General features: G+C 43.0%; 1 protein-coding gene across 4 annotated transcripts in view; it reads right to left on the bottom strand.

The window, feature by feature from the left end:
• Nucleotides 1-13,421, bottom strand: part of aldh1l1 (aldehyde dehydrogenase 1 family, member L1) — a 55,291-nt gene that overhangs the window by 2,325 nt on the left and 39,545 nt on the right. For 3 of the 4 annotated variants that reach the window (XM_064304834.1, XM_064304836.1, XM_064304833.1), the window contains 17 exons: nt 11,921-12,066; nt 11,239-11,473; nt 10,791-10,956; nt 9,904-10,005; nt 8,952-9,041; nt 8,031-8,168; nt 7,013-7,138; nt 6,636-6,727; nt 4,429-4,576; nt 3,936-4,055; nt 3,417-3,544; nt 2,786-2,936; nt 2,487-2,557; nt 2,015-2,120; nt 1,236-1,323; nt 790-883; nt 242-341 (listed from right to left, as the gene is read on the bottom strand). In XM_064304834.1, the coding sequence (XP_064160904.1) occupies nt 242-341; nt 790-883; nt 1,236-1,323; nt 2,015-2,120; nt 2,487-2,557; nt 2,786-2,936; nt 3,417-3,544; nt 3,936-4,055; nt 4,429-4,576; nt 6,636-6,727; nt 7,013-7,138; nt 8,031-8,168; nt 8,952-9,041; nt 9,904-10,005; nt 10,791-10,956; nt 11,239-11,473; nt 11,921-12,047 (2,082 nt within the window). In that variant the 5' untranslated portion in view covers nt 12,048-12,066. Of the gene's footprint in view, nt 1-241; nt 342-789; nt 884-1,235; nt 1,324-2,014; nt 2,121-2,486; nt 2,558-2,785; nt 2,937-3,416; nt 3,545-3,935; nt 4,056-4,428; nt 4,577-6,635; nt 6,728-7,012; nt 7,139-8,030; nt 8,169-8,951; nt 9,042-9,903; nt 10,006-10,790; nt 10,957-11,238; nt 11,474-11,920; nt 12,067-13,078; nt 13,282-13,421 lie in introns of those variants that run through there. The other variant, XM_064304832.1, reaches the window with a different exon arrangement.

The following is a 13,421-nucleotide window of genomic DNA, read 5'->3' as shown; positions in this document are numbered from 1 at the left end:
TTCAATGATAATGGCACTTCTCTGAAGACACAACCCTGAAAATATAACTAAATCAGAGGTTTAAATCAGCTGATAATTTTACTAATTATTCAATGAGAAGACCTATGAGTTACCAAATAAACAACCATGTTATATGCATAAATATTTCCACAAATAAATACCTTTAGCAATAGGGCTCTGAATGACTTGACTGTAAGAGGAAAACAGGAGACCCTAAGAACTGGGGGCGGGGCAGACTGACCATGCGCACAGCCTTGTCCATGTCGCAGTCACTGAAGATGATGAGGGGGGACTTTCCCCCCAGCTCCAGGGAAACCTTCTTAACATTGCTCACGGCACAGCTATGAGAGGACACATGGAGTAAAAATGCATTGTTACCTTGACTGTGGGAATCGCTTAACACAGTCCCCGATGCTCATTAGAGGGTAGGAAAAATGGTGAGTCTCAATAGGCCGTTGTCACTATCAAATATTCTCCAGTTCGATTGCCATTATTTACCAGAGTCTACACAAGCAGATACACTGAGATTATATGGGACCCCTGTGGTGTTTCAAGACCAGGTCGGACACAGAGTTATGGCAGACAGTCTACACCAGGGGATTTCATGGACCGACATCCAGAATTAAAGGGGGGGGGGTGCACGTAGACCACGAAAGGAGAATGCCCTAGGGGGCTGAGAGTGCGATTGTGGACTCCCTGGTTCCTTTGTGGACCCCCTGTGCAGAATGGCCTGTCCTCATAACAAACACATCTACACGCGTATGTCATATGGAGTGACACCCCTCTCACCTCTTCATGATGTGCTTGCCGATCTCTGTGGAGCCAGTGAAGCCCAGTTTGCGCACGTCAGGGTGGTCAGACAGACGCTGTCCCACCAGAGACCCTGATTAAAGAGAAACCCACACTCAGTACTGAACAGTGTCATTCCACTAAGGTCTGGAATGGACTGGGAATACCATGGAAACACAGGATTGAAAAACATAAAGTAATTACATTTTTTAAACTTTATTTACATGAGAAACTGTCAATGTTCATTTAGTATGACATTCCTATGTACAGTCAAAAATTCTGACCCATGTCTTAAAATCCGAAAGGACCAATAGCTGACAAAGAACACTACAGAAAATATCAGCTGACTGAAAAACGTACAGGGCTCGGATACAGAACAGGAATGCACATTGTCCAACACACAGTGTCCTGCAGTGGCCTGACAGGACACTGCAGGGAACAGTTACCTGCTCCTGGCAGGATGTTGACCACGCCCTTGGGGAAGCCCGCCCTCGCTGTCAGTTCCGCAAACTTCACGGCTGTCAGAGGAGTCACCTGGAGGAGGACACAGAGGGGGAATTTCACAAACCCGATTATGCGGTAAAATTGCAGCGGAGCCTAAACAAATCGACCCAAAGTGATGGCAGCATCTGCAGTCCAGCTGCTTCTTTCTAAATGTTATCATAACCAGTCCTTCCTTTTCCTTAGGACTAGCTGTTTGGAAAAAGGTGCAATTTTTTTTTTTTTTTTTTGCTAACAGGAAGCCTCAAAAACTTTGGTGTATAAATTAGACTGAGATATTTTGGGGTGAACCCGGTTTTCAGATAAATTTAGAAAAACTCCATGCACTAAAAACCTGCTGTTGATTTAGGTCTACCTCTTCACAGTGAATTGGTTCCCACCCATAGCACTCACACCTACTGTACTAATTCAGGTTATACTTTTACAATATTATGCCTCCTTTCTTCTCCTTTCCTGTCATTGACGTAAATCAGCACATATTCAGGATTTGTATTATGGTTCATAGCAGCATTAGCCCGATTAATACTTTAGTGATGCTGTATCTATACTTGCTGGCCTGGGAATGTTGCAAGCTAGGTCTGGCACTATTAGTCATGTAAATTCAGTGAATGCACTTAAGTTTCTCCAGCACAATAAGTTGCTCTGGATAAGAGCATCTGCTAAATGAATGTAAAGTAATGGAGCCACTGGTCATCCTGAAGTACTGAGGATAACGCAAGCTCACCTGGGCAGGTTTGAGGACCACGGTGTTGCCTGCAGCCAGACAGGCTGCTGTTTTCCAAGCCAGCATCATAAGTGGGTAGTTCCAGGGAATCACGATCGCACAGACCCTAAAGAGCGTGCAAACAATTAAGGGACCGTTTAAAATCACTTACAATGTATTTACCTGGAACCATCAATTTCAAGGATGAGATTGAAAGTGAAATTATCTAACCACTGAAAAACAGGCTGCTTTCTTCATGTGAAACTCACTGCTGGATTCAGGAGATACTTACACATTACTCTACTTTAAAATCATCAAAATGATTAGTATTCACATAAATGAAACATCTTGTTCTTAATTATTGTTAAATATACTCCAATAGATACATCACAATAGACTACATCAAATTTAAAGCTGACAAAGTTGACGTTTCAGAACAGTTGACTGCAAAGTGACTGGAGTGATTCCAGTGAGTGGAGCAGGAAAATCTCACCCAATAGGTTCTCTCCGGGTGAAGGTTAAGTTGCGGTTTGGCCGGGCCTGGTTGATGGGGATGGTCGTGCCCTACAGGAAGAGATAGTGAGTGTGAAGAGTAGTTTTAACAGAAAATTTTTCGCTGAACGCAGAAATAGAACTAAGCACCATTAACACCTTTGAAAGAACAAAGAACCAAAAGGGATACAGCACATATTAAAGTAAGAACGTGACAAATGACTATCCACTTGTAGAATATCTATGGAAAGGGAACAATGGATCTTGCTGTAATCTGCCAAAGATAGGATACATCCTCACCTGAATCTTGTCGCACCAGCCGGCAAAGTATCGGAAGGTCTGTATGGACATGCCCACGTGTGTCTTCAGGGCCAGTGTGTACACTGCTCCTGAGTCGATGGCCTCAATGGTGGCCAGCTCCTCCTGGTGCTGCTCCATGAGATCAGCGAGTCTGCAGAGTGGAAATCACTTGGTTACACCTCGCAGTGACACCCAGGGAGGACACGTGCTTATTCACACAACTCAGTGAGGCACCCCAATCCACAGATTTTTAATTCTTAATTAAATAATAAAAATAATTAAAATATCAAAAAGCATTCAAAAATGGCTCATGTTGTAGTGCAGGTCTTTTTGATTACAATGAAACCAAGATGTTGTTTTTACCATTTACAGTTGCCAAACTGAAGGTCTCAAAATTAGAGCTGGGTAGGCCAAAAGTGGAGTGAAAATTTTCATAATTAAGACATTTTCTTAATTATGGTTTATGTTTTTTCTCAAAAGTACAGTCATTACTCCAAGGTTACATTTATGGGTGTCAAATATCAGAAAGATCTGAGAGGTGAAGATTTATATGGAGCCATTTTCTCCCTGAATTACCGAGTCACAGGTATACTGTACATGTACAACCAGATGTGGCAGGAGCAGAGCTCACCTGTATATGAGCCTACCCCTGTCTCTGGGGTTCATCTTGCCCCACTCTCCCTCCTCAAACGCCTCCTTCGCTGCCGCTACCGCCCGGTCCACGTCCGCCACCTGGGCCAGCGACACGTCGCAGATGGGCTGGGGAGGAAAAAACCCAATTAGGTCTAATAATGCTTACCTAACTATCAATGTTCGCTTTTTCACTTTCGAAAAGAATAAACATTCCAGATAAGCCTTAATTTGCCAAAAACATTGTTTTAAAGTTTGCATGTACCTTTCTTTACATTCTTCGAAAATGTGTTAATCATTAAGACCAAAAGAATCATTCCAATCAAAAGAGATCTTGTTTCACACACACAGACATCACATTAATCTTAATAATATAAAGCATAAGAAAAACAATGTTGCTGTGTTAGGATGAATACTCTGTACATATGAATACTGTTTTTTATGTTTTCTGCTGCGGTAAACCTAAAAATAAGGTGTTGAAGGAGAGTCTCTCGTAGATAGAGGCACTGTTCTATCTTACCTGGCCGTCAGTGGGGTTGATGGTTTTGTAGGTCTTGCCTCCCTCAGCATCCACAAACTCCCCATTGATGAAGAGCTGGTGGGGCATGCGGATTGTCATATTGTTCACGTTTCTCTCCACCTGGCCATAGAGACACACCCAGTTTCAGAAAGTGAACTTCACACATGCATGTCTGGTGAGCACTGCCCCCAAGTAATATTTTACCATGTTCATTTTTTTATAGAACCTTTTTAAAAACATATTTTCCTTTTACTAAGTCCATTCATATTTCTAAGCCCCTGGGCATTACTATAAACTCAGACTTCCATGATTTTGGAAGAGTGCAGGCAAGTTGCATGTTCTCCTCCAAATCCACCACAGAGTCTGCTGCCACTTTTCACTCTGCGGTTCACCAGTTCAGCCTTGGCCGCAGTCATAGTGTTGGCGGAGTAGCCCATGCTGCAGGACTGGAGGCCTCAGTTTCCTGATAAGGACAGATGAAGGAGGTGCTTACATAGTCCACTTCCAGCTCCTCCTCGCCGTCCTCTCCACGCAGCTTCCTCACGCACATCTGGATGAACTCCTGGAAGGAGGTGGCCATGTACACGTCCTCATTCTGCAGCTGGACCTCATTGGCCCTCAGCTTCACCTCCTCCACCAGCCTGGTTACCACGGAGACCCGAGGACAGAGACACAGTTGATGAAGGAACGGCCATGATAAAAGACACAAGAACACACATGCAGCACAGGAATACAGGCACAGTAGGCCCATTGCACATTTCCGGGTATGTAAACGAGATGTAGGTATACTTCCAGCTTTTCAACAGTCACCAGCACCTTATACCACATATGACACAGTGGCTTCAATTATTAAATATAAAATAACAAATTATGGGCTTTGAAGGAAGAGGGGAGGGGGTAGGTTTTTTTCCCTTTCAAAATCTAGCTCTCTCTCTGGCTTGTTTCTCCAAACTTAGCTACGTACTGTACTTTCAATATAACGTTAGCTACCTAGTCCAGCTAAATTGCTATCAGAGATTTTAGAAGAAAATATACAGTCTCTGTTACTATCAAACAAACGTTCGGAACGTTTTCATCGTGAACTTTGAACTATTTACTCAAATTTCTTGTGCTACGTGCTATACCGAAGTGAAACATCCTTTAAGTATAATCGGCTAACTTGTAGTGGATAGGAAGCTAGCTAGTTATCTTCATAGCGAACATGAGCTATAGGTAGGCTACTTACCTTCATAACAGCAAAAAAACTGTTCAAAAAATAATTTATAGCCCTTGTCTTTTGAACAGGATTCGACTGTGCGGATAACATCCGACATAGTGAACTTAGAAAGAGATAATAGGGACTGTGAAAATAAACGTTGCTGCTCAAACTCCACTTCGCTGTGAGTAAACCTACATGCAGTTAGCAGCGGTAGGGCTAGCAAACAGGAAGTAAAGTAAACCAACATCCGGTTTCAGTCGCCATTTTTTGAAATAGGCCTACAGGCACGGGTGAGACTAGACCTCTGGACTAGACGCCCCACAAGGCTGCGTCCGAATAGTCTAAAAAATGACGTCCTATGTCTTTTCCTAACCACTTTTCCTTGACAAAACATCACGAGGTCAAGGAAAGATGTGAAGGAGAATCCATAAGGACTTAGGAAAAGACAACCGTGGTGCTAAGAGAATCCGACTGCACTTACACTAGGCTACGTAATTATGCGACGACGGATGTTATTGACGTGGGTCTGCCGTGGTGAAACTACAATGTTCCGAAGATGGACTACTAAAAGCGCATCTTAGATACTTCGCCCCGTGCGTTCTTACCGTGTTGTTTCATGCAGGCTATATAAACGTGGACAACCCGGTGAAAAATATTACTTCATTACCCTAGTTGGAATTGAAATAAAAAAGGAATATAGGCTACCAGTCACAAAAGTGAAACAAAATGGTTGTCACATTTGAGGATGGTTGCTCAGGCTCACCCTCCTGTCCACTCATATTTATCGACATGAATCTCAATTAGTATGACTGTATGAAAATAATTGTTAAATTTATGCAAGATAGGCATAACATTTTAGGCCTACACATCTACTACTGTAGCCTACATATCATCATTCTTAAGTCTCTAACATGTTGAATTAAAAACATCATCTGGCTAAAAACGTCTCGTATCCGTTTTTCTTGAAAGACAGACTTCTGTGTTATGGTTAATATGCTGATTATGATATGATTATAAGCCAATGCATATAATAGCTTAAGAACCACCACACAATTTAGTCATGTTGATAGTTTGTTTTCGTGAACGGCCGAATGGTGCGTTGCTTTATATGTTGCTGCCGCAAGGAATTGTGGGACGGCATTATCTCCTTTCCTTTCGTAAAGGACGGTCCAGAGTACCCTATGCTAAATGAGATAAGAAAGGAAGCATTGAAGCACCTTTCCTTAGCATTTAGAGAAATCGACCAGCTCTTATCATCGCTGCCACTTAGATACTTCCGGGTCATTTCACTCAGTTAGGAACCTTCCTAAGCAAAACATACTATTCGGACGCAGCCCTAGTCTCACCCATACAGGCACACAGGATACAGGGATAATACAGACATGCAGGATACAGGGATAATACACACACACAGGATACAGGCACACAGGATACAGGGATAACACAGGCACACAGGGTACAGGGATAATACACGACACAGATGTTGGGTTAGCGGCCTGTACCTGACAACATCCATTGAGGCAGCACCAGATTTGAAGAAGTCAGTGGAGTCCACAATCTCTTCCACATTAGTCAGGATGCTTTTCCACACCACCTGTCGTAAGACCTTTGACTCAACAAATGCCAGCAATCATCTTAGCACACTGGCACGCACTTTTTCAAATGTCTCATAATAACTGCCGTAACACACTTAGTAAGGAATAATAAACTTAACGAGTAAAAACTGTTGAGACACTAGCGGGGTAGTGCCTTGGGAGAGCTGACTAGTAACCAGAACACTATTAAGCAAACAAATGATGTACTGAGTGCTGATAAGTCATGATTACCACAGATTAAAGCAATAACAGTGATGTGCATAATGAGCGAAGAAACACCCCACCCGCATTTCCTCAGCGAAAGCCTTCTCCTCTTCGTTAAGTTCCACAGCTGCACTCTCTGCAGACCGGAAGTACTGTGCAGCAGGGATCATCTTCCCATTCTCAAACTGCAGGTTCTTCACCAGCAGCTGCAAGTTACCGTGACAACAGACACGCCCATATTTTACACATATGCCCTTTGTGTCTGCTAAATCTCTGAGACTAGCACCATATAAGGACAGCTGCCAAACAGATAAAGAAGAATCATACAATAATTGTAATATGCAAAGAGAAGTGAATAAATATTTATTGTGTATATAAACAGTTTTAGTGGTACTATAGTGCATATAAACTTCAAAGCTCAGATTCAATAGTTGATTAAAACCAGACAATAGTGTCTATTGTGCATCTTTTTTGTACATAGCCTATCTTCAATATAGAGTATACTGCACAGAATCTTCCAATAAATCATGAAAAGATAGCAGACTCGATAATTCCCATGAGCAACTCAGCCTAAATGACAAGATGCCATAAATAAAATGTAACATTAGTTAGGTTGACACACCTCCAGGAAATGTAATCTGTTATTTGTACATAAGTTAAAACGTAAAGTCACAGGAAATGAGGGCTCAGCAGGCCCAAATCTCTGAAATGGGCATGTGCGATTAACATGGGCCGCCACGCTAACTCTACGCCTCCGTGACATTCCTAGACTCACACAAGAGTGGAAATCCGTCAGCTGCACTCTCTCACAAACACAAATGAGGGGGGGAGAGAGAGGGAGGGAGGGAGGGAGAGCAACGGCCCATTTTATGAGCCATTAATCACTCCCAATGTACCTGTTACCCCCTTTCTCCCCTCCTTTCACATTTGGAAGCACCAGATGTGACTTATGTAACACTGAAGAAAAGGGCTTTTTTTTGTTTTGCCTGAGGGGAAAGCCATGAGGGAAACTGCTGAAAGGAACGTGTCAGAATACGTCTGCTCTAGAAGAAAAACTCCCCCTTCTTTACCCCCCTTTACAGTTTAATGGTACGGTACCGTCTTGCCGTCGTTGCCGAACAGCACCAGGCCCCCCTTAGAGACCAGACCGGGCTGACTGGCGCCCGGGATCTCCAGGGGCTGACCGCTCGCCGTGGTGCCGTTGTCTACCAGCGTGGAGCCATAGAATGTCACCTTCTGCAAAGGGAAGCCCAGCAGGGTTGCGTGATTTCACCAATTTGCATGATCTATTCTGCATATACACCAACGGCATGCATTATACGTCTGTCAGGATAGTTGATTACACGATCAATGTAGCTCATTCCAGAGCTTGTTTGCACTGTAAATGGCTTGTTTCTGTAGCTACTGTTGCATGTATAAATCTATTATATACCCTCATGTTTTTTTTGTACTGTGAATCACTCTGAACAAGAGCATTTGTTAAATAAATGCAATGCAATTACGATTTTGTTTTGATCCTTGTCTCATTAAAAAGAAAGATCAAGCCATGGTAGATATGTTAAAAAAGGATAGATAATGATACAAATAAATCAAATATATAGCTTTTATATTTTCCAGAGGCAATTTGGAAAATATGTCACTTTCATAGCAGCTTCCATTACTGACAATTTATGCAATAAAGTCTAAAAATCTGGACTGATATGGGAAAGTTAAACAATGGTGAAACCAACTGCCAACAACCAATTGCTTTAAACATAATTTTAAAATAAATGTTTCCATTGAATGAGAAAATACAGTAAAACAGTACCATAGAGAATGAATGTTATGCATAAGTACTTAATATTTAAAATATAATGTATGATTTGTTGGTCTTAAAGTTTCAGTACCATCATGGATTTACTTATGCAAATATAACTCGTACAAGAATTCCACACACTTCCTTACTGTGGTGTGACTGGGTTTTGCACACACATGCATGATGTGTGTGTGTGCACGCAGCCAACAGGTATGTCTGCTCACCTGTCCATCCACCTCTGCCCAGGCACCTGGCACCTTGTCGTTCCCCCTGATCCAGTTGTGTAGGGCCTCAGCAGTTTGGTTCCAGTCAATCTGCACGTGCAGGGTAGGGAGAGTCAATCAATCATCAAATGCCTAGTGCCGTATTTTAAGCGTAGGTCATGCTAGTCACACTCCCTCATGGACGACAGTATTTTTTTCAAGTCTCATGTAAACAAAAACACAGAAAAAATGGATTCAGCCCCAGATTAAAATATTAAAATTTTTATCTTTGAATTTCTTTCCTGTTTTTATCAGCATGGGCAGGCTGGGGTGCATTCTTTTATGTACAAGTGGAGCAAGATACTGCACGCAACAACAGCCATGTAAATTATATTCAGGCGGCCATTGAAGTGTGTTGCTGCCCCCCTCCGAGTCTCCAGTGCCACCTAAACCTGTGCCAATGAACTTGCTTGACTTGATGTTATCTGCCATAACATACGGTGTGCTGAGGATTCAGTTGAGAAAGTTAAAAATCAAAGCAGCGCTTAAATCAACAGGCATGGCTGAGCTGGGCTATCATTCACTCAGCAAACAAAGCTGTCTCATGCTTATTTAAAGTTTTGTGCAGTCTGCAGCACTCTGTTAATTGCCTGAAATATGTCATGAAGGGTGCCATTGATTCACCAGGCTGGTAATCCCAGTGAGTTCAAACGTTGCACTATTACAGAAGGCTTGAGGTGAAAGCATTTTTAAACCATTATTTTCCCACAAGATCTTATTTGTAGCTGCAGGTGCAGCTTGGCTGCCAATGGACAAGCACATGTTTCCTCCACAAACACACTCCACAGGACAGCTTGCTGTTTATCATCCTAGTTCAAGTCTTTTTTCAAAACAGTACCTCAGACTCTCCAGAAACTGACTAGAACATCACTGATGTGAAACAAGATGGCCACCGCATTCCAGACACACCCACCTTTGCATTCTCTTTCTTCTGAATTGCCTCGTAAGTGGCTCCCTCCTCTGGCTGGATGATCCTGGGCGCCTTCCCTGCAGCAATGAGCCTCACTGCCTCCACCTGGGCAGAGCAAAGGCAAGCTGTAGCGTGGGCTCATTCAGCACGGGGCACATATGCATTACATTACATAGCGGCACTTAGCAGACACTCTAATCCAGAACAGGTAGCACAGATTAACTTCTTACATACAACCCATTTATACGGCTGGACATTTTAGTGAAGCTATTCCGGTTATGTGCATTGGTCAAGGGTACAGCCGCAGTGCCCTGTTTTGGAATGGAACCCGAAACGCTGAGTTAGAACCCCAGTTCTGTTTTGACTCCCTGACGAAAGCTTGATGCTGAAACGCATCAGAGTTTGTTTTTAAAGGTTTAATACGACCATGCCACAATAATAAAGGCATTTTAATTGTTAAAAAAGAGTGCCTTGGAGTTTTCTTTGATTATGCTGTAACATATTTGCCTTGTTTTTCCCTTGTTTGGTTTATGTGACTGATGGACTACCTTTCTTTCTTTCAGTTCACGTCACTTTTTTTAAACCAAAGTAGATTGCAAATTTCTTCCCCCTCTATTTCTCAATTTCAGTGGGCACCGCTACGTTTTCACAAATGTAAAAATGAGCAGTTTCCCTTTTCCAAACCATAAATGCAAAATGGCGTGCAACACCTTTGTTTTCATTACATTACATTCATTAGGCAGTGCACACCAACAGTCATTGGAACAACTACAAACTTTTTTTTGTGGCATTACACTTGCAGAACAGGTCGTGCGACAAAGTATAAATCAGCCCTTAATGATTCCTGCCATTGCTGTAAGCGAAGAGAGGAAAGGCGTTCTGCGACTCACCGTGCCCTTCACACCCTCGGGAAAGAGGAATCGGTTGTAGATAGTGTTTACGGTGTCGTCCGGCTCCACATCACACTCCCTCTGCAGGAGGATGGGGCCGGTGTCCAGCCCATCGTCGGCCCAGAACACGGTGAACCCAGCCTTCTTATCGCCGTGGATCAGGGTCCTAGGACAGCGCAAGGGTAACAGCAACTACATTTAACGATGTTTTTGTGGTGTACAGCCACTCTAGATTCAGTTTACAGAGATGCATTTGCAGTTCACAGTTAAGCCCTGAACACAGAACCCATTTCACCACTATGTTAAAAAATGTAAGGGCAAAGGGCATTGTAGGTGTAAAGAAATCTGGGCCTCACTGTGTCTCCTTATAAGGAGTGATATCATGCTTATAAAGGGAGATGTTGGCCTCAAAGCCAGAGCTGTCATGCTTATAAAGGGAGATGCTGACCAGTGGATGGCGGAGGCCCCTCTGTGCCTTGGGAGGAGGGAGGGGTGGTAGATGATGGAGCCGTGCTTGGGACAGTCAATGACCTCCATGGGGATAAATTGGGAGCAGAAGGGCAGGACGTTCAGCTCGGCGCCCACCGTCCTGTACTGGTCCAACACCTCCGGGATGGCTTTGCCCTTCAGACGCCAGCGGGGGAACTTGAAGACGGGGATGCCATCCTTCTCTGCCGCCGTGGCTGTAGAATACCCCAACATGGTACTGATACCACTGAAAACAGCTGACTGGACAGCATTGATGCAACACATTTTCCAGCAACAACTGCACAAAGTGCTTTACAATGAACGCCTCTCATTCGCCCATTCGCACACACTCACACAACACGATCAGCAGCCGTGCTGCAGCTACGACATCCACAGCCAAGTTTATGCGTTTAACTGGATCTCACCAGCCAGACACAATGTGCAGGTTTGCTTGTCTTATCAGTGGGCTGTCAAAGCCGTTTGTAGCCAGAAATCCAGCGATCTTAAGCAGTGGCAGCTCAATACGTTTCTTAGCTCACTCGCTTCTGTGTGTCATGATAATCAACCACGTACAATTTCGCTAACTGTTTCCCTTCAGCTGGCAAAGCACTGTGAGTTATGAATATACAGTATATTAGAAAACACTTTAAACTCAAAGTCACCTAATGGATCAGCTTTGCCATCCTTGTCAGGTATTGTGAAGACGGCCACAATTGTATGCCCCTCCTTCCTCAGTTCACTGTAGACCTCCTGGCCAAAAATACTCTGTCCAATTACAGCAATCTTCATAGCGAACACTTACAAACCACTGTAGGGGGAAGAAAGAGACACATAAAGACAGCATTACTGTATTCAATTACACACTAATTAATGTATAACAAGTTGTACATTAAGATTTTTTATTTACATGTCTGAATTTGACATTATTTCTTAAGAGTGGGTTAACGGTAGCCTGCACTCAAAATAAATAAAAAAATATGAAATGAAAACTATAAGGGCTAACAATTGCCCTGATAAACAGTCATGTATTCCCTTGCACGCCTTCCCAACAGGTTGACCCTGAAACGAGTTAGTCCAATCACATCACAGAGTAGCGGCGACCCCACGACTACTTGATGAACACAACTCTTTCACTGCTACTGCTGCCAGTTTAGACAAATCTAGCGACTTCTGAGCAGAATCTGGACACTCATCAGCTTCCTTGGAAAACAGTCGACAACACTGTTCAGTTAGTCTGCAGCCTTTTCTGCGCTCGCTAACAGCTTACATAACAGCGGTTAGTTAGTTCAGAGACGCGTCCCTATGAAGTCGACCGTCCACCAGAAGACTGCAAAATAAAAGTATGTGATAGCATCGAAAACACGTTGCCATATAACGCAATGTAGCGAGTTCTAGCGACTTTTTGAGCGTGCGTTACCTAATTTTCTTTGGGGAAAAGTTGGAAAAGTTGCAGAAACACGGTGCATGTACTTGACAGCTTACTAAGAAACACACGACCATGAATAAAACTGCTCTCCCATAATGAGTAAAAGGTGAGGGATGTTTTCTGTAAAAAGAAACATTATTGTGTCCCTATTTAAAACTAGCAAACCATGGAGATCGTTTAAAAAGTGAACGAACTGCCTGCAAAACAGTATCAACCTTTCTTACAGCAAGGTGCAGCCGCTGGATAATGTAAAACCTTGTGCTTCGCTCCAGTTTACTTTTCCATAGAGCCTGGACTGTGCCTATAAATAGACTACGTATTCTACCTAATATCCAAATAAAACACAGAACAGAGTATAAAATAAATGATTCGACATCTAAGTATTTAAACTTACCCTGTTCAGTATGCATGCGCAATTCAATTAGGCTATGCTTTTTAAAAAATAGACTTCGCAGTCGGGAAATGAATCCGTATCTTCTTTCATTCAAGGCGATTGAACGAGAAAACTTAGTGCTATCGCTAAATATATACTGTGGTTGAGTGTCAAAAGACCTGCAACCGAAGTACAGTAATTGCACAAGGGCGCAATATGGTTGGAAATACGGGTGGGGCGTTGACTTTGTACTACCAATCTCTGGCACTGACTACTCAATTTACATACAGTCGCTTAAAGATACAGTAGTAGGCTATAGACAAGCGACCCTCACCCACTGAAAAGTAGATAAGCCTTTTACCAT

This window comes from Anguilla rostrata, chromosome 13 (genome assembly GCF_018555375.3).
Source record: "Anguilla rostrata isolate EN2019 chromosome 13, ASM1855537v3, whole genome shotgun sequence".
Classification (NCBI taxonomy): Eukaryota; Metazoa; Chordata; class Actinopteri; order Anguilliformes; family Anguillidae; genus Anguilla; species Anguilla rostrata.
This window is presented reverse-complemented; position numbering and strand designations above follow the sequence as displayed.